Source organism: Bufo bufo, chromosome 1, assembly GCF_905171765.1.
Source record: "Bufo bufo chromosome 1, aBufBuf1.1, whole genome shotgun sequence".
In the NCBI taxonomy this organism is placed as follows: domain Eukaryota; kingdom Metazoa; phylum Chordata; class Amphibia; order Anura; family Bufonidae; genus Bufo; species Bufo bufo.
The window spans coordinates 424,726,538-424,746,284 of record NC_053389.1 but is presented as its reverse complement, the minus strand read 5'-3'; the positions used below and the strand labels follow the sequence as shown (position 1 = coordinate 424,746,284).

Below are 19,747 nucleotides of genomic sequence, written 5' to 3'. Positions count from 1 at the left end.
ATCGGCGTACGGGTGAGGAACCCGTCTAGGGACGTCAGGGCAGCCAGGTGCCAGCCGCCAGGTGAGTCAGGGGTCACCATCTTCCCTCTCACTTGGGCAGGGCCTTCCTCGTTCCCTCCCTCTGTGTCACGTATGTGATAGCCACGCCGACCGTGATATTATAACTGGCCCTTACTTTTTGAGAAAAAAAAAATAATTTTTTTTTTTAAAATTTTTTTGTTTGTTGTTTTTTTTCTCTCTCTACTTAGAATCCAATATGGATCCTATTGATGCCTTGGCAGAACAGCTTCAAAGCCTGTCTTTGGAGGTGGCAGGATTGAAGGCGTCTGTTCTCCAACAACAGCAGCAAATGCAGCAGACCGCACCCCCAGCGGTTGCTATGGGTAACCAGGTTGTCACTGAACCCAAGGTTGCTCTTCCCGACAGATTTTCTGGGGGAAGGGACAAATTTGCGACGTTCCGTGAGGCCTGCAAATTATATTTTAAGTTGCGCCCTTACTCCTCAGGTCATGAAGAACAGCGGGTAGGGATTGTCATTTCCCTGCTTCAGGGGGATCCGCAATCCTGGGCGTTCTCGTTACCCCCTGGTTCTCAGGTTCTTCGGTCAGTGGAGGGATTTTTTGGGGCTTTGGGTCTCATATATGATGACCCTGACCGAGTCGCCCTGGCTGAGTCGAAGTTACGGAGACTCCTACAGGGAGATCGGTCAGCAGAGGAATATTGCTCAGAGTTCCGTAGGTGGGCTACGGATACTCAGTGGAACGACCCGGCTCTCAGGAGTCAGTTCTGCTCTGGGTTATCTGAAAGGGTTAAGGATGCACTGGCGCTGTATGAGACCCCCCTTTCCCTTGATGCTGTTATGTCCCTCTCTATCAGAATAGATAGACGTCTTAGGGAGAGATCGAAAATTCCGGAGCAATTGGTTACCTCTCCCAAGCAACAGTCAGCCTGTACTGACTTAGATGAGCCTATGCAGCTAGGCGGAACTTCTCGTCAGGTCCGTCCTCCCGAGGTTCGCCGTAATGGGGGGGGGCTTGTTTTTTCTGTGGGGGGAGGGGTCATTTCATTAATGTCTGTCCCTCCTTTCTCAAAAACAAAAGACCGTCGGAAAACTACTAACCCCGGGCTGTGCGGAGGATGTCAGCCGGGGGGTATACGTTTCCTCCATACGAACATCTCAATTTGTGTTACCAGCGGTCATTGTTTTTGGTGTTAAGACGGAGTCTATTTCTGTTTTTCTAGACAGTGGAGCAGGGGTAAACTTGATTGATGCCCATTTTGCCCGCACTATGGGTTTGTCTCTCTGTACGCTGCAGAGACCTATTCCCGTATTCGCTATAGATTCTGCTCCTCTTTCTCAGAGAAACCTCACCCACATTGTTCGTAATTTACACCTTCGGGTAGGGGACCACCATAATGAGTGTCTTTCATGTTACGTTCTGGAGGGCCTTCCCTCTCCGGTGGTATTGGGTCTTCCCTGGTTGGTAGCGCACAATCCAGTGGTGGATTGGCAGGCCAGGGAGATATTGGAGTGGAGTGAGCATTGCAGAGAGAATTGCTTAAATAACAATTGCTTAATCGCCTCCATAGCTTCCCTACCTACATTTATTTTGGACTTTGAGGACGTTTTTTCTGAAAAGGGTTGTCAGAAACTACCACCTCATCGTCCTTATGATTGCCCGGTTAACCTGATTCCCGGGGCAAAATTACCCAAGTCCAGGTTGTATAATCTTTCGGGTCCCGAGAGACAAGCCATGAAAGATTATATCTCCGAGAGTCTGGCTAAGGGACACATCAGACCCTCTTCTTCACCCGTGGCTGCAGGGTTTTTCTTTGTTAAAAAGAAAGATAGGGGCCTGCGTCCTTGCTTAGATTTCCGTGAGTTAAACCAGATAACCATCCGTGACCCATACCCTCTTCCTCTCATTCCTGACCTTTTTAATCAGATTGCGGGTGCTAAGTGGTTCTCCAAACTTGATCTTAGGGGGGGCCTACAATCTGATTCGTATCAGGGAAGGGGATGAGTGGAAGACAGCTTTTAACACCCCTGAGGGGCATTATGAAAATCTAGTTATGCCTTTCGGTCTGACCAATGCCCCTGCTGTCTTCCAACATTTCGTTAATGATATTTTTAGTCATCTCATCGGCAGGTTTGTAGTCATATACCTAGATGATATCTTAATTTATTCGGCTGATCTGAAAACACATGAGGTGCATGTCAGGCAAGTACTGCCGGTCCTACGGACGAATAAATTATATGCAAAAATTGAAAAATGTGTCTTCGCTGTTCAGGAATTACAGTTCCTGGGATATCTATTATCTGCTTCAGGTTTCCGCATGGATCCTGGGAAGGTCCAGGCAATTTTAGATTGGGATCTTCCTGAGAACCTTAAAGCCCTACAATGGTTTTTGGGTTTCGCTAATTTCTATAGAAAGTTCATTAAAAATTATTCAGTGATCGTTAAACCCCTTACCGACATGACTAGGAAGGGGACGGATTTTTCCAAATGGTCTGACGCCGCTAAAGATGCATTTTCCTCTCTAAAGGAGAGGTTTACCTCGGCACCTGTTCTAATTCAACCTGATGTCTCCCAGCCTTTTATTGTCAAGGTAGATGCGTCAGAGGTGGGAGTGGGAGCTGTATTGTCTCAGGGTCCGTCTCCTGGCAAATGGCGTACTTGCGCTTTCTTTTCCAAAAAATTATCTTCTGCGGAGAAGAATTATGATATTGGAAATAGGGAACTGTTGGCGATTAAACTGGCGCTTGAAGAGTGGCGTCACTTCTTAGAGGGAGCTATCCACCCCGTCACGGTGATTACGGATCACAAGAACCTTCTGTACCTAGAATCGGCTAAGCGTCTCATCCCTAGACAAGCTAGGTGGTCGCTATTCTTTACCAGATTTAACTTTGTAATCACCTATCGTCCTGGGGCAAAAAATACCAAGGCAGACGCATTATCTCGTAGTTTCCCTGGAGGGGGTAATGTTTGTGATCCGGTACCTATTTTACAAAGAGGAGTGGTTGTCTCTGCTGTACACTCTGTTCTAGAGGGAAAGGTGTTAGAGGCTCAGGGGGACGCCCCGGCCTCTTGCCCCTCAGAGAAATTGTTTGTACCGTTAAACCTGCGTCTTGAATTATTAAAAGAACATCATAATTCGGCACTTGCTGGACACCTGGGTAGTAAAGCAACCTTGGAGCTTTTATCTCGTCGTTTTTGGTGGCCAAGGTTGCGTCAGGATGTAATGGATTTCGTGTCTACTTGTTCTACTTGTGCACGCGCGAAAGTCTCTCATACACGTCCAGCAGGGTCTTTATTGCCACTTTTCATCCCCAATAGGCCATGGACACATCTGTCAATGGATTTCATCACTGACTTACCGTTGTCGGCGGGTAAAACAGTTATCTTGGTAGTAGTAGACAGGTTTAGCAAAATGGTACACTTTATTGCGCTACCCGCACTTCCTAATGCTAAAACTCTCGCTCAGGTGTTTATCAGTGAAATCGTGAAGCTTCACGGGGTCCCTTCCGATGTGGTTTCGGATCGGGGAACCCAGTTTATTTCTAAGTTTTGGAAAGCTTTTTGTTCCCGTTTGGGGGTTCACTTGTCTTTTTCCTCAGCTTTCCATCCTCAGTCGAATGGACAGACTGAGCGTACCAACCAAAACCTAGAAACATATTTAAGGTGTTTTGTGTCTGAAAACCAAGAGTTGTGGTCATCATATTTACCGTTAGCTGAGTTTGCCATAAATAATCATTATCAGGAGTCCACTGGCAAGTCACCATTCCTTGGTGCATACGGTTTTCATCCCCAATTTTGTACTTTCAAAGAGGGGGGGTCTTCTGGGGTTCCCGAAGAGGAAAGGTTTTCTTCATCTCTTTCATCGGTATGGCAGAAGGTGCAAGTTAACTTGAAAAAGATGAGTGGTAAATATAAATGCATGGCCGATAAGAAACGGTCGCCAGGTCCGGACCTAGGAGTGAATGACTATGTGTGGTTGTCTACTAGGAATATTAAGTTGAAGGTTCCTTCTTGGAAACTGGGTCCTAGGTTCATTGGTCCCTATAAAATAGTAGCCGTCATTAACCCTGTGGCTTTTCGCCTGGAGCTACCTCAGACTTTTAAGATCCATAACGTCTTCCATAAATCGTTACTCAAGAAGTATGTTCCACCTCTAGAACCATCGCCGCTGCCACCTCCTCCTGTTATTGTGGATGGTAATCTGGAGTTTCAAATAGCCAGAATTGTTGATTCTCGTCGGGTCCGCCGCTCTCTTCAGTATCTGGTGCATTGGAGGGGTTACGGTCCCGAGGAAAGAATGTGGGTTCCAGCGTCAGAGGTAAACGCCAACAGGTTAATTCAGACTTTCCATGCCTCTCATCCGGAGAGACCTGGTCCTGAGTGTCCGGAGGCCCCTCGTGAAAGGGGGGGGTACTGTCACGAGGGTATCAAGAGCCACGTCTGACTCCGTTATACCCGGGGTCAGGAAGTCGCAGCGGGTGGCTGCGCGCTCTATATCTAAAGATCACGGTGTTTCTTAATGATTGTTTTCTGTGTTTGCCTTGCTATCCTTTTTGTCTCTCTCAGGGATCCGTAGCTTCTCCTCCTCAGCTGTTTCTTGTCTGCCACTCCCTACCTCCTTATATTCTCCCCTCACACTTCTCTAGTTGCCAGTTATAGAGCTTCCTGCCTGGACATCTATACTGACCCACTGGAGTGGTTAATCCTGGTTGTCGTTCCTGTGTGCTACCCTCCAGATCCCTGTTTGGCTTATTGTTGTCTCCTGTTGTCGCCCACCTGGGAATATATGTTGAGTCTGTGTTGTCTGTCCTCCCCTTGGTGTTTTCGCTTAGAGTTAGTGGTGCGGACTAGTGTTCCCATCGCCCTGTTCACTACCTAGGGCTCAGCTCAGGGAAAGCCAGGGCTTTAGGCACGTGATCGGCGTACGGGTGAGGAACCCGTCTAGGGACGTCAGGGCAGCCAGGTGCCAGCCGCCAGGTGAGTCAGGGGTCACCATCTTCCCTCTCACTTGGGCAGGGCCTTCCTCGTTCCCTCCCTCTGTGTCACGTATGTGATAGCCACGCCGACCGTGATAGATGAGTGTGGATTTCCAGTGTTGTGCGATACTCTGGAGAGAGGCTGTAAGTATATGACAGAGTACAGTTTTTTGAGAGGGAGATAGGTTATCTAAATTTAATCTCAAAATAAATATTTCTGGTCTGAAAGGGAGTTTCACTCCTATGACATTTAGGATTAGGTTGTTGATTTCTTGCCAGAAGTTAGATATGGGTGGGCATTCCCAGAATATGTGGGTGAGAGTGCCTGTCTGGTTGCATCCTCTCCAGCACATACTGGATGTATTCTCATAAATCTTGGATAGTCCCTCTTGAACTCTTATTGTACTCACCATCATCACCTCCTCAGGCAGAGAGTTCCATAGTCTCACTGCTCTTACCGTAAAGAATCCTCTTCTATGTTTGTGTACAAACCTTCTTTCCTCCAGATGCAGAGGATGTCCCCTCGTCACAGTCACAGTCCTGGGGATAAATAGATGATGGGATAGATCTCTGTACTGACCCCTGATATATTTATACATTTCCCCTCAGTCGTCTTTTTTCTAAAGTGAATAACCCTAATTTCGATAATCTTTCAGGGTACTGTAGTCCACCCATTCCAGTTATTACTTTAGTTGCCCTTCGCTGAACCCTCTCCAGCTCTGCTATGTCTGCCTTGTTGCAGCAATAACAATTATGTGTATTTTTTTCATCCAAAATAAACCATATTGTAAGGGAAAAAATGGCTTTTTGTCTACCTGGAAGCCCCCAGCTCCCATGGGAACCCATTGGCACCCTGCAGTTGACGTACAGAAAGCACCACTGGGGATGACAGAGAGAGCACACTCCCTCTGTCCAACTACTAAGATGCTTTGGTTTTGTGATATCTGAGGGATCACAGTTATCTCCAATCCTGAGTGGTACAGCAGAGTGTCAGCTATAATACATACAGTTGACGCTGTCTGTGAATGGCGTAGACACAGCTTCTGTGCCCAAACACCCCTGTGCCAGTTAGCATAGATTTTAAGATTTTTCATACTTTTCTGTCCTCTTATGTGTATTTTTCTGTGGGGTAATGTTCACACGTTAAAGGGGTTATCCAATGTCAAACAGCCCCCCATGTGCCGGGCCCCTCACACGGAATATACTTACCCCGCTCCCTGCACTGCTCCTGGTCCCCGCACCGCCGCTGCTGCTTCTCCCTGTACATGGATGAAAACATCCGGTGTCGGGGGAAGGGGGGGGGGGGGGAGCAGCCAAAGGCAGGCGGGGATGGGGACGCCTGTGGTATCTTTGTAACCGTACTGACCTGGAGAATGGAGATAACAGGTCAATTTTACCGCATACCATAGTGAGAGGTGTAAAAAAAAAAAAAAAACCTTTGTCAGAATTGCGTTTTTTTCCCAATTCTACCCCATTTGGAATTTTTTTTTCTGCTTCCCACTACATTGTATGCAACTGTAAATGGTACCATTAGAAAGTACAACTTGTCTCGCAAAAAATAAGCACTCATAAGGCTATGTGAAAGAAAAAATTAAAAAGTTAGGACTATGGGAAAGCGGTGAGTGAAAAACCAAAAACACAAAAATGGAAAATCGCCGGGTCCTCTAAGGGTTAGGCCTCATGCACACGACCATTGTTCGGGTCCGCATCCGAGCCGCAGTTTCTGCGGCTCGGGTGCGGACCCATTCACTTCAATGGGGCCGCAAAAGATGCGGACAGCACTCCGTTTGCTGTCCGCATCCGTTGCTCCGTTCCGTGGCCCCGCAAAAAAAAAATAACATGTCCTATTCTTGTCCGTTTTGCGGACAAGAATAGGCATTTCTACAATGGGCCTCCTGTTCCGTTCCGCAAATTGCGGAAGGCACACGGGCGGCTTCCATTTTTTGCCGATCTGCGGTTTGCGGACTGCAAAAAACGGAAAGGTCGTGTGCATGAGGCCTTAAACTGTCCATTCCACAATGAATAACAATGGAGCTAAACTGCCTATGAATCCGCATGCGAATCCACGGTCAAAATCTGAATTTCTGATGTGGAATACCTTTAAAAGCCATGGCAGATTTGTTTAGAGCAAATCTATTGTGTCTTCCCTGCATAACAGGTGGCCAGCAGCAGGAGAAAAGCAATATGTATCACTGCCCCTGAGGTCAAACTAATCCTAATTTTATAGCATTTCCCAGCAATATGACATAACATTCTAAAACGGGAATAATCCTTTAACGTATGCTCTCACATCTACAATTAAGGACCTGGATTGATCGGAAATGCGTAGGAGAGGCTTATGCTTCCTGCATTGTAGGCATTGCGTTATATGTTTTTTAACAAGCTGCAATAAAAGTCAGATATTATGTCATATGGAGGGCTGAATCGTTCCTATGCTGTGATCTTTTGGTGTTAAGCTGATAAGTGCGTGATATGTCCACACATAACCGGAATTCTGCAGATTTTTTGTCACAGATTTCCGTGCAGCAAATCCACAGACTTGTACAGTACCAGCAAAGTGGATATGATTTTAAAAATTCTCATCCCGGTGCTATGTAAAAAATCTGCAAAGTGAATTTATGCTGCAGATCTCCATTGCAGATTTCACCCTTTGCAATGGAGAGGGTGAAGTCCACAGCTAGTTAATTCATGTGGTTTTTGCCATAGATTTTGCGGCGGATTTGGGCCCAAATGACTTTTCCACTGTATTTTACATCCCGTGTGGACGTACCCTCAAAGTATAAAATAGATGTACTAGTTTTAGGAGTAAAGCGTCTGCCTTCCTTGCTTCTGCTTTAATCCAAAATTCTCTGCTGGATCTGTTGCAGGACAGACAACGTCGCCACCAAAAGGACCCTGTTGACTCAGAATGGGGTCCACCAAGTACTTCTGAGGTGTACATGATTTGGACAGGAAAAATACTGCTGCAGATATGAAAACAACCTTATACTTTGCCTGAGTTTGTTGAAACAGGGCGGAACAGTCTTACCTTTGGCACCATGCCAGCCTGTTGTTTGAGGAACAGACTTAAACGTCTAGATTTCTTAGTCAGGGTGTGTGTGCTCAGAGTTGACATCTTTTCTTTTAGAGTCCGCTGGTCTAATTGCAGGTACTTGCTTGCTGTTCAAAATAAAAGGGATAATGGTTTGCACATGGAATTTGCTCTCATATTTAGTTAGACAATGTTATTTAAAAGAGAACCAATAAAGACTAAAGGAAATGCAAGGAAGGAAGACACTTGACACCTCAAACAAGCTGAGGTGCTGTATTTTATACTTTAAAGTGGTATTCCCCACATAGAATATTATTAGTGTTGATCGAGCACCAAAGTGCTCGGGTGCTCGAGTAGAACACTTTGGGGTGCTCGGGTGCTCGGCAGAATGGAAGTCGATGGGAAAACCCAAGCATTAAACCAGGCACCCCCTGCTCTGAAGAGGGGAGGGTGTCTGGTTCATAGGAAAAGGTCAGAAATTGATGGAAACACCACTGAAATACACTGCTCAAAAAAATAAAGGGAACACAAAAATAACACATCCTAGATCTGAATTAATTACATATTCTTCTGAAATACTTTGTTCTTTACATAGTTGAATGTGCTGACAACAAAATCACACACAAATTTGAAAATGGAAATCAAATTTTTCAACCCATGGAGGTCTGGATTTGGAGTCACACTTAAAATTAAAGTGGAAAAACACACAACAGGCTGATCCAACTTAAATGTAATGTCCTTAAAACAAGTCAAAATGAGGCTCAGTAGTGTGTGTGGCCTCCACGTGCCTGTATGACCTCCCTACAACGCCTGTGCATGCTCCTGATGAGGTGGCGGACGGTCTCCTGAGGGATCTCCTCCCAGACCTGGACTAAAGCATCTGCCAACTCCTGGACAGTCTGTGGTGCAATGTGACGTTGGTGGATAGAGCGAGACATGATGTCCCAGATGTGCTCAATTGGATTCAGGTCTGGAGAACGGGCGGTCCAGTAAATAGCATCAATGCCTTTGTCTTGCAGGAACTGCTGACACACTCCAGCCACATGAGGTCTAGCATTGTCTTGCATTAGGAGGAACCCAGGGCCAACCGCACCAACATATGGTCTCACAAGGGGTCTAAAGGATCTCATTTCGGTACCTAATGGCAGTCAGGCTACCTCTGGCGAGTACATGGAGGGCTGTATGGCCCTCCAAAGAAATGCCACCCCACACCATTACTGACCCAATGCCAAACCGGTCATGCTGGCGGATGTTGCAGGCAGCAGAACGTTCTCCACGGCGTCTCCAGACTCTGTCAAGTCTGTCACATGTGCTCAGTGTGAACCTGCTTTCATCTGTGAAGAGCACAGGGTGCCAGTGGCGAATTTGCCAATCTTGGTGTTCTCTCGCAAATGCCAAACGTCCTGCACGGTGTTGGGCTGTAAGCACAACCCCCACCTGTGGACGTCGGGCCCTCATATCACCCTCATGGAGTCTGTTTCTGACCGTTTGAGCAGACACATGCACATTTGTGGCCTACTGGAGGTCATTTTGCAGGGCTCTGGCAGTGCTCCTCCTGTTCCTCCTTGCACAAAGGCGGAGGTAGCGGTCCTGCTGCTGGGTTGTTGCCCTCCTACGGCCTCCTCCACGTCCCCTGATGTACTGGCCTGTCTCCTGGTAGCGCCTCCATGCTCTGGACACTACGCTGACAGACACAGCAAACCTTCTTGCCACAGCTCGCATTGATGTGCCATCCTGGATAAGCTGCAATACCTGAGCCACTTGTGTGGGTTGTAGGCATTCAAAAGTGACCAAAACATCAGCCAGGAAGCATAGGAACTGAGAAGCGGTCTGTGGTCACCACCTGCAGAACCACTCCTTTATTGGGGGTGTCTTGCTAATTGCCTATAATTTCCACCTGTTGTCTATCCCATTTGCACAACAGCATGTGAAATTGATTGTCACTCAGTGTTGCTTCCTAAGTGGACAGTTTGATTTCACAGAAGTGTGATTGACTTGGAGTTACATTGTGTTGTTTAAGTGTTCCCTTTATTTTTTTGAGCAGTGTAGTTTGGGAACAGCATGGGGAGGATGTCTGGATGCATCTTGGACTCCCAGGTTGCTGCTGGGAACGATGTTGTCCGAGTAGTACGCCACTTTTACAGACTGACGATAATACACACAAAACCGAAGATAAAATCGATTTTAGAGGAAAAAATGTTAGGAAACATTCTTTCCTGTATATTTACTTGCATATAAAGTGCAAGTGCTGCCAAAAATTACAAGGAAGAGGCACTCCGATACAAGCTGTATATCACATAAAGGAGGGTCTCATTCACATTGTGCTACAATTGTTCAGGTAGTGGGACTCCTACACTCATAAAGCCTATGCACTAAGTGAAAGGACTGCCAAAAATTACAAGGAACCGGCACTAGAACACATCCTTTATTACACATAAAGGAGGGCATCATACACACCCTTGAAAAATTATGATTGCTGGAGTGCTGGTGCCCCTTAAAAACATTAGGAGCAAGGGCCTGCTGGTAAACCTCTAAAACATTAGGGGCGAGGGCCTGCTGTTGATCTGACCATCTAAAAAATTAGGGGTGAGGCTCTGCTGCTGATCTGACCTTCTAAAACATTAGGGGTGAGGGTCTGCTGCTCAGCTGACCATCTAAAACATTAGGGGTGAGGGTCTGCTGCTGAGCTGACCATCTAAAAAAAAAAAAAGGGCTGAGGGTCTGCTGCTGATCTGACCTTCTAAAACATTAGGGGCGAGGGTCTGCTTCTGATCTGACCTGCTAAAACATTAGGGGTGAGGGTCTGCTGCTGAGTTGACTATCTAAAATATTAGGGGCGAGAGCCTGCTGCTGATCTGGCCATTTAAAAAATTAGGGGTGAGGATCTGCTGCTGATCTGACCTTCTAAAACATTAGGGGTGAGGGTCTGCTACTCAGCTGACCATCTAAAATATTAGGGGTGAGGGTCTGCTGCTGATCTGACCTAAAACATTAGGGGTGAGGGTCTGCTGCTGATCTGACCTTCTAAAACATTAGGGGTGAGGGTATGCTGCTGAGCTGACCATCTAAAACATTAGGGGCGAGGGCCTGCTGGTGACCCTCTAAAACGTTAGGGGTGAGGGAAGCCTAATAAGCATGTTGATATGATGGAGGAGGACAAGAAAAGGAAGATTGAACCATATACCCTTTTTTGTGGTCGAAGGGGTGCATAGGAATACAGTGTATTCAATAAACCATAAAAGCCGCATTTAACCACCTCAGCCCCCAGTGCTTAAACACCCTGAAAGACCAGGCCACTTTTTACACTTCTGACCTACACTACTTTCACCGTTTATTGCTCGGTCATGCAACTTACCACCCAAATGAATTTTACCTCCTTTTCTTCTCACTAATAGAGCTTTCATTTGGTGGTATTTCATTGCTGCTGACATTTTTACTTTTTTTGTTATTAATCGAAATTTAACGATTTTTTTGCAAAAAAATGACATTTTTCACTTTCAGTAGTAAAATTTTGCAAAAAAAACGACATCCATATAGAAATTTTGCTCTAAATTTATAGTTCTACATGTCTTTGATAAAAAAAAAATGTTTGGGTAAAAAAAAAAATGGTTTGGGTAAAAGTTATAGCGTTTACAAACTATGGTACAAAAATGTGAATTTCCGCTTTTTGAAGCAGCTCTGACTTTCTGAGCACCTGTCATGTTTCCTGAGGTTCTACAATGCCCAGACAGTACAAACACCCCACAAATGACCCCATTTCTGAAAGTACACACCCTAAGGTATTCGCTGATGGGCATAGTGAGTTCATAGAACTTTTTATTTTTTGTCACAAGTTAGCGGAAAATTATGATTTTTTTTTTTTTTTTTTTCTTACAAAGTCTCATATTCCACTAACTTGTGACAAAAAATAAAAAGTTCTATGAACTCACTATGCCCATCAGCGAATACCTTGGGGTCTCTTCTTTCCAAAATGGGGTCACTTGTGGGGTAGTTATACTGCCCTGGCATTCTAGGGGCCCAAATGTGTGGTAAGGAGTTTGAAATCAAATTCTGTAAAAAATGACCTGTGAAATCCGAAAGGTGCTCTTTGGAATATGGGCCCCTTTGCCCACCTAGGCTGCAAAAAAGTGTCACACATCTGGTATCTCCGTACTCAGGAGAAGGTGGGGAATGTGTTTTGGGGTGTCATTTTATATATACCCATGCTGGGTGAGAGAAATATCTTGGCAAAAGACAACTTTTCCCATTTTTTTATACAAAGTTGTCATTTGACCAAGATATTTATCTCACCCAGCATGGGTATATGTAAAAAGACACCCCAAAACACATTCCTCAACTTCTCCTGAGTACGGGGATACCAGATGTGTGACACTTTTTTGCAGCCTAGGTGGGCAAAGGGGCCCATATTCCAAAGAGCACCTTTCGGATTTCACTCCTCATTTTTTCCTGAATTTGATTTCAAACTCCTTACCACACATTTGGGCCCCTAGAATACCAGGGCAGTATAACTACCCCACAAGTGACCCCATTTTGGAAAGAAGACACCCCAAAGTATTCCGTGAGGGGCATGGCGAGTTCCTAGAATTTTTTATTTTTTGTCACAAGTTAGTGGAAAATGATGATTTTTTTTTTTATTTTTTTTTTCATACAAAGTCTCATATTCCACAAACTTGTGACAAAAAATAAAAACTTCCATGAACTCACTATGCCCATCAGCGAATACCTTGGGGTCTCTTCTTTCCAAAATGGGGTCACTTGTGGGGTAGTTATACTGCCCTGGCATTCTAGGGGCCCAAATGTGTGGTAAGTAGGTAAATGACCTGTGAAATCCGAAAGGTGCTCTTTGGAATGTGGGCCCCTTTGCCCACCTAGGCTGCAAAAAAGTGTCACACATCTGGTATCTCTGTATTCAGGAGAAGTTGAGGAATGTGTTTTGGGGTGTCTTTTTACATATACCCATGCTGGGTGAGATAAATATCTTGGTCAAATGCCAACTTTGTATAAAAAAAATGGGAAAAGTTGTCTTTTGCCAAGATATTTCTCTCACCCAGCATGGGTATATGTAAAATGACACCCCAAAACACATTCCCCAACTTCTCCCGATTACGGAGATACCAGATGTGTGACACTTTTTTGCAGCCTAGGTGGGCAAAGGGGCCCATATTCAAAAGAGCACCTTTCGGATTTCACAGGTCATTTTTTACAGAATTTGATTTCAAACTCCTTACCACACATTTGGGCCCCTAGAATGCCAGGGCAGTATAACTACCCCACAAGTGACCCCATTTTGGAAAGAAGAGACCCCAAGGTATTCGCTGATGGGCATAGTGAGTTCATGGAACTTTTTATTTTTTGTCACAAGTTAGTGGAATATGAGACTTTGTATGAAAAAAAAAAAAAAAAAAAAATAAGCATTTTCCACTAACTTGTGACAAAAAATAAAAAATTCTAGGAACTCGCCATGCCCCTCACAGAATACCTTGGGGTGTCTTCTTTCCAAAATGGGGTCACTTGTGGGGTAGTTATACTGCCCTGGCATTTTCCAGGGGCCCTAATGTGTGGTAAGTAGGTAAATGACCTGTGAAATCCTAAAGGTGCTCTTTGGAATATCTTTCATGGACTCAATATGCCCCTCACGGAATACCTGGGGGTGTCTTCTTTCCGAAATGGGGTCACATGTGGGGTATTTATACTGCCCTGGCATTCTAGGGGCCCTAAAGCGTGAGAAGAAGTCTGGAATATAAATGTCTAAAAAATTTTACGCATTTGGATTCCGTGAGGGGTATGGTGAGTTCATGTGAGATTTTATTTTTTGACACAAGTTAGTGGAATATGAGACTTTGTAAGAAAAAAAAAAAATTCTGCTAACTTGGGCCAAAAAAATATCTGAATGGAGCCTTACAGAGGGGGGGGGGGGGGGGGATCAATGACAGGGGGGTTGATCAATGACAGGGGGGTTGATCAATGACAGGGGGGTGATCAGGGAGTCTATATGGGGTGATCACCACAGTCATTGATCACGCCCCTGTAAGGCTTCATTCAGACGTCCGGATGCGTTTTGCGGATCCGATCCATCTATCAGTGCATCCGTAAAAATCATGCGGACATCTGAATGGAGCTTTACAGAGGGGTAATCAATGACAGGGGGGTGATCAGGGAGTCTATATGGGGTGATCACCACAGTCATTGATCATGCCCCTGTAAGGCTTCATTCAGACGTCCGGATGCGTTTTGCGGATCGGATCCATCTATCAGTGCATCCGTAAAAATCATGCGGACATCTGAATGGAGCTTTACAGGGGGGTGATCAATGACAGGGGGGTGATCCGGGAGTCTATATGGGGTGATCACCACAGTCATTGATCATGCCCCTGTAAGGCTTCATTCAGACGTCCGGATGCGTTTTGCGGATCGGATCCATCTATCAGTGCATCCGTAAAAATCATGCGGACATCTGAATGGAGCTTTACAGGGGGGTGATCAGGGAGTCTATATGGGGTGATCACCACAGTCATTGATCATGCCCCTGTAAGGCTTCATTCAGACGTCCGGATGCGTTTTGAGGATCGGATCCATCTATCAGTGCATCCGTAAAAATCATGCGGACATCTGAATGGAGCTTTACAGGGGGGTGATCAGGGAGTCTATATGGGGTGATCACCACAGTCATTGATCATGCCCCTGTAAGGCTTCATTCAGACGTCCGGATGCGTTTTGCGGATCGGATCCATCTATCAGTGCATCCGTAAAAATCATGAGGACATCTGAATGGAGCTTTACAGGGGGGTGATCAGGGAGTCTATATGGGGTGATCACCACAGTCATTGATCATGCCCCTGTAAGGCTTCATTCAGACGTCCGGATGCGTTTTGAGGATCGGATCCATCTATCAGTGCATCCGTAAAAATCATGAGGACATCTGAATGGAGCTTTACAGGGGGGTGATCAGGGAGTCTATATGGGGTGATCACCACAGTCATTGATCATGCCCCTGTAAGGCTTCATTCAGACGTCCGGATGCGTTTTGAGGATCGGATCCATCTATCAGTGCATCCGTAAAAATCATGCGGACGTCTGAATGGAGCTTTACAGGGGGTTGATCAATGACAGGGGTGTAATCAATGACAGGGGGGGTGATCAGGGAGTCTATATGGGGTGATAACCACAGTCATTGATCACGCCCCTGTAAGGCTTCATTCAGACGTCCGGATGCGTTTTGCGGATCTGATCCATCTATCAGTGGATCCGTAAAAATCATGCGGACATCTGAATGGAGCTTTACAGGGGGGTAATCAATGACAGGGGGGTGATCAATGACAGGGGGGTGATCAGGGAGTCTATATGGGGTGATCAGGGGCTAATAAGGGGTTAATAAGTGACGGGGGGGGGGGTGTAGTGTAGTGTAGTGGTGCTTGGTGGGACTTTACTGAGCTACCTGTGTCCTCTGGTGGTCGATCCAAACAAATGGGACCACCAGAGGACCAGGTAGCAGGTATATTAGACGCTGTTATCAAAACAGCGCCTAATATACCTGTTAGGGGTTAAAAAAAACACATCTCCAGCCTGCCAGCGAACGATCGCCGCTGGCAGGCTGGAGATCAACTCTCTTACCTTCCGTTCCTGTGAGCGCGCGCGCCTGTGTGCGCGCGTTCACAGGAAATCTCGCCCATCGCGAGATGACGCATATATGCGTGACTCTGCGCAGGGCTGCCACCTCCGGAACGCGATCCTGCGTTAGGCGGTCCGGAGGTGGTTAAAGTGCCTTTATGTTCAGCCGCTTTCCTCTGGGGGAGTAGAGAAGTCAGGGGCAATGCAGGCCTTGTTCATTTTGAGTCAACCTATCAGCATTTTCAGTTGACAGACGAATGCGCTTATCAGCACTAAATACCCGCTCTGACAAAACGCTGGTGGCAGGACAGGCCAGCACCTCCAAGGCGTAGAGTGCCAGTTCATGCCACGTGTCCAGCTTGGACACCCAATAGTTGTAAGGCACAGAGGGATCATTGAGAACGCTGACACGGTCTGCTACGTACTCCACCATCTTCCAAAATTTTTCTCTCCTTGTGACACTAGGCCGCACATCAGAGTGAGGGTGCTGGCGGGGTGTCATGAAACTGTCCCAGGCCTTGGAGAGTGTTTCCTTGCCTCTGTTGGAACTGCTGTGTTCCCCTCCTCGGTTGCCCAAGGAACTACGTACTCTGCCGCCAGCGTTGTCAGATGGAAATTTCTGGTATTTCACCATTTTGCTAGTCCTCTCCACCACAGGTAGAGGTGGTCGAGAAGGGTGAACAACCAGTAATCGGTGTTGGCCAAAATGCGTATAATGCGAGAGTCACGGGAAAGGCAGCATAACATAAAGTCAGCCATGTGCGCCAGAGTCCCAACAGACAACACTTCACTGTCCTCATCAGGAGGATGACTCTTAATCTCCTCATCTTCTTCCTCCTCTTCGGCCAATCCACGCTGAACAGATGGAATAAACCTGCTATGGGTACGACCCTCTTTAGCGGAGGCAACCGTCTCCTGCTCCTCCTCCTCCTCATCATTATCATCCAATTCACGCTGAGAAGACGAACGGAGGGTGGTCTGGCTAACACCCTGTGTACTGTCTTCCCCCATTTCTACCTCTTCCACATGCAAAGCGTCCGCCTTCATTGTGAGCAGCGAGCTTTTCAGTAGACACAGAAGTGGGATGGTTACGCTGATAATAGCGGGATCGCCGCTCACATCTGTATTGATTCCTCAAAGTTGCGTAAAACCTCACAAAGGTCAGACATCCATGCCCACTCATCGCTTGTGAAGAGCGAAAGCTGACTGGAAAGGCGATGACCATGTTGCAGCTGGTATTCCACTACTGCCCTTTGCTGCTCACAAAGCCTGGCCAACATGTGGAACGTGCAGTTCCAGCGAGTGCTCACGTCGCACAACAGTCGGTGAGCTGGCAATTGCAAGCGCTGCTGCAACGTTGACAGACTAGCGGCAGCTGTAGATGACTTTCGGAAATGGGCACACACGTAGCGCATCTTGACCAGTAGCTCAGGAAAATTGGGGTAGGTTTTGAGAAACCACTGAACCACTAAGTTGAACATGTGGGCTAGGCATGGGATGTGTGTGAGCTTGCCGAGCTCCAAAGCCGCCATAAAGTTACGGCCATTATCAGACACAACCATGCCTGGTTGTAGGTTGAGTGGCGAGAGCCACAGCTCACTCTGGTCCCTTATACCCTGCCACAGCTCTGTGGTGGTGTGCTGTTTGTCACCTATGCAAATTAGTTTCAGCACTGCCTGTTGCCGCTTCCCCAATCCTGATGGAAGTAGGGCCCACAATCCTTGGCATCGGTATCACCTGTGCCATCCCAGGGTACGACTCACTCCCGACCTCCACAACGTTCACCCAGTGTGCCGTCAGGGAATGTAGAGTCCCTGGCCACAAGCAGTTGTCCATGTGTTAGTCGTTAAGTGGACCTTCCCAATAACTGCCTTGATCAGGGCATGGGTGATGTTACGGGACACATGCTGGTGTAAGGCGGGGACGGCACACCGGGAAAAATTGAGTAACGAGGGACGGCCACTGCCATCAGGATGCGGAAAGCCTCGGTGTCCACAAGCCTAAATGGCAACATTTCCAGGGACAGCAATTTGGAAAGGTGCGCATTTAGTGCTATGGCCTGTGGGTGGGTGGCTGGGTATTTGCGCTTTCGTTCTAAGTCCTGGGGTATGGACATCTGTACGCTGCGCTGGGACACAGAAGTGGATGTGGTAGATGATGGTGCTTGCGAAGGTCCAGGTGCAGGGCGGGAGGCATCCGGGCCTGCGGCTTGGACAGGGGATTGGCCAGCACGTAACACAGGGGAAGAGGAGGCAGTGGTGTGTCCCGCAGACACTGATTGTGGACCCAGGCGTTCGGCCCACTTATTAGGGTGCTTTGATACCATGTGGCGGATCATGCTGGTGGTGGTAAGGTTGCTAGTGTTCATGCCCCTGCTCATTTTGGTACGGCACAGGTTGCAAATGACAATTCTTTTATCGTCCGCACTTTCCTCAAAAAAGCGCCAGACTGTGGAACACCTACCCCTTGGCAAGGGAGATTGCCGCAAGGGGGTACTCCGGGGAACAGTTGCGGGCCTGTTGGTGTGGCCCGCCTTCTCCCTTTTGCCACCCCACTGCCTCTTCCAGGCTGTCGCGGTGCTGCGGATCCCTCCCCCTCTGTACTGCTGTCCTCGCTCGGCTTGCCACCTTCCCAGGTTGTGTCCGTGATTTCATCGTCCACCACCTCCTCTTCCACTTCCTCACTCTGGTCATCCTCCTGACTTGTTGACCTAACAAGAACCTTACTTACAACTGTGTCTCATCCTCATCATGAACCTCTTGAGACATTAATTGCGGTTGACTTATTAGCAACTGTGTCTCATCATCATCATCCACCTCGTGAAACACTAATTGTTGTTTCCCACCGTCATCTTTTTCTGACTGTGGATGCTCAAGAGTTTGGGAATCAGTGCACAAGATCTCCTCATGTCCCTCTTTAAGCGGGCTTGGCAAGAGGGCCAAATCAAGGAATGGCGATGAAAAAAGCTCCTCTGAATATCTGAGTGTGGGATCACTTGCTTGCCAAGACTCTCCATGGTGGGAGGAAGGATGATCAGGGTGGGGATTCTGTTGACCAGACTCTTGGCTACTGAGACTGGACTTTGTGGAAGACAGGGTGGTGCTTAACCGACTGGAAGCATTATCTGCTGCAATCCAACCGACCACCTGGTCGCATTGGTGTGAAGTCGAGAGTGGTGTTCTGCGCCACCCTGCAAACTGGGACATGAAGCTAGGTATCGTGGATGAGTGTGTTTCTTGTGCTCTGGCAGCAGGCACAGTTTCACCGCGCACAAGGCCGCGGCCTCTGCGTGCACCATCAGCAGCACGGCCACTTCCCCGTCCCTTACTGCATATTAAATGGTATATATGCTTGCAAGTATGTCACACGTACAGTAGCGCAGGTTTTGTAATTGTATGCGCAAATAAATTAGACTGAATGTCACTGATATTTAGGATGGGCAAACGTTATACAGGAGATGTAGCACAGGTAATGTCGCTGTCACCAGCAGCGGAAAAATTAGACTGAATGTCACTGATATTTAGGATGGGCACACGTTATACAGGAGATGTAGCACTGGTAATGCCGCTGCTACCAGCATCGAAAAAATTAGACTGAATGTCACTTATATTTAGGAATGGCAACTGTAATACAGGAGATGTAGCGCAGGTAATGTCGCTGTCACCAGCGGCCAAAAAATTGCGCTGAATTTTACAGCACAAATGTAACACAACAGCTGTAGCAGAGGTTGTGTCACTGTCAGCAGCAGCCAAACAAGTGCACGCAATTTAGCGCAGGTTGCACTAATAATATATACAGTACAGACCAAAAGTTTGGACACACCTTCTCATTCAAAAAGTTTTCTTTATTTTCATGACTATGAAAATTGTAGATTCACACTGAAGGCATCAAAACTATGAATTAACACATGTGGAATAATATACATAACAAACAAGTGTGAAACAACTGAAAATATGTCATATTCTAGGTTCTTCAAAGTAGCCACCTTTTGCTTTGATTACTGCTTTGCACACTCTTGGCATTTTCTTGATGAGCTTCAAGAGGTAGTCCCCTGAAATGGTTTTCACTTCACAGGTGTGCCCTGTCAGGTTTAATAAGTGGGATTTCTTGCC

General features: G+C 46.8%; 1 protein-coding gene across 1 annotated transcript in view; it reads right to left on the bottom strand.

The window, feature by feature from the left end:
• The window catches only part of ARHGEF37 (Rho guanine nucleotide exchange factor 37), a 117,341-nt gene that overhangs the window by 40,558 nt on the left and 57,036 nt on the right, over positions 1-19,747 (bottom strand). The window contains exon 8 of the mRNA XM_040406546.1: positions 8,025-8,155. Coding sequence (XP_040262480.1) covers positions 8,025-8,155 — 131 coding nt within the window. The remainder of the gene's footprint in view (positions 1-8,024; positions 8,156-19,747) is intronic.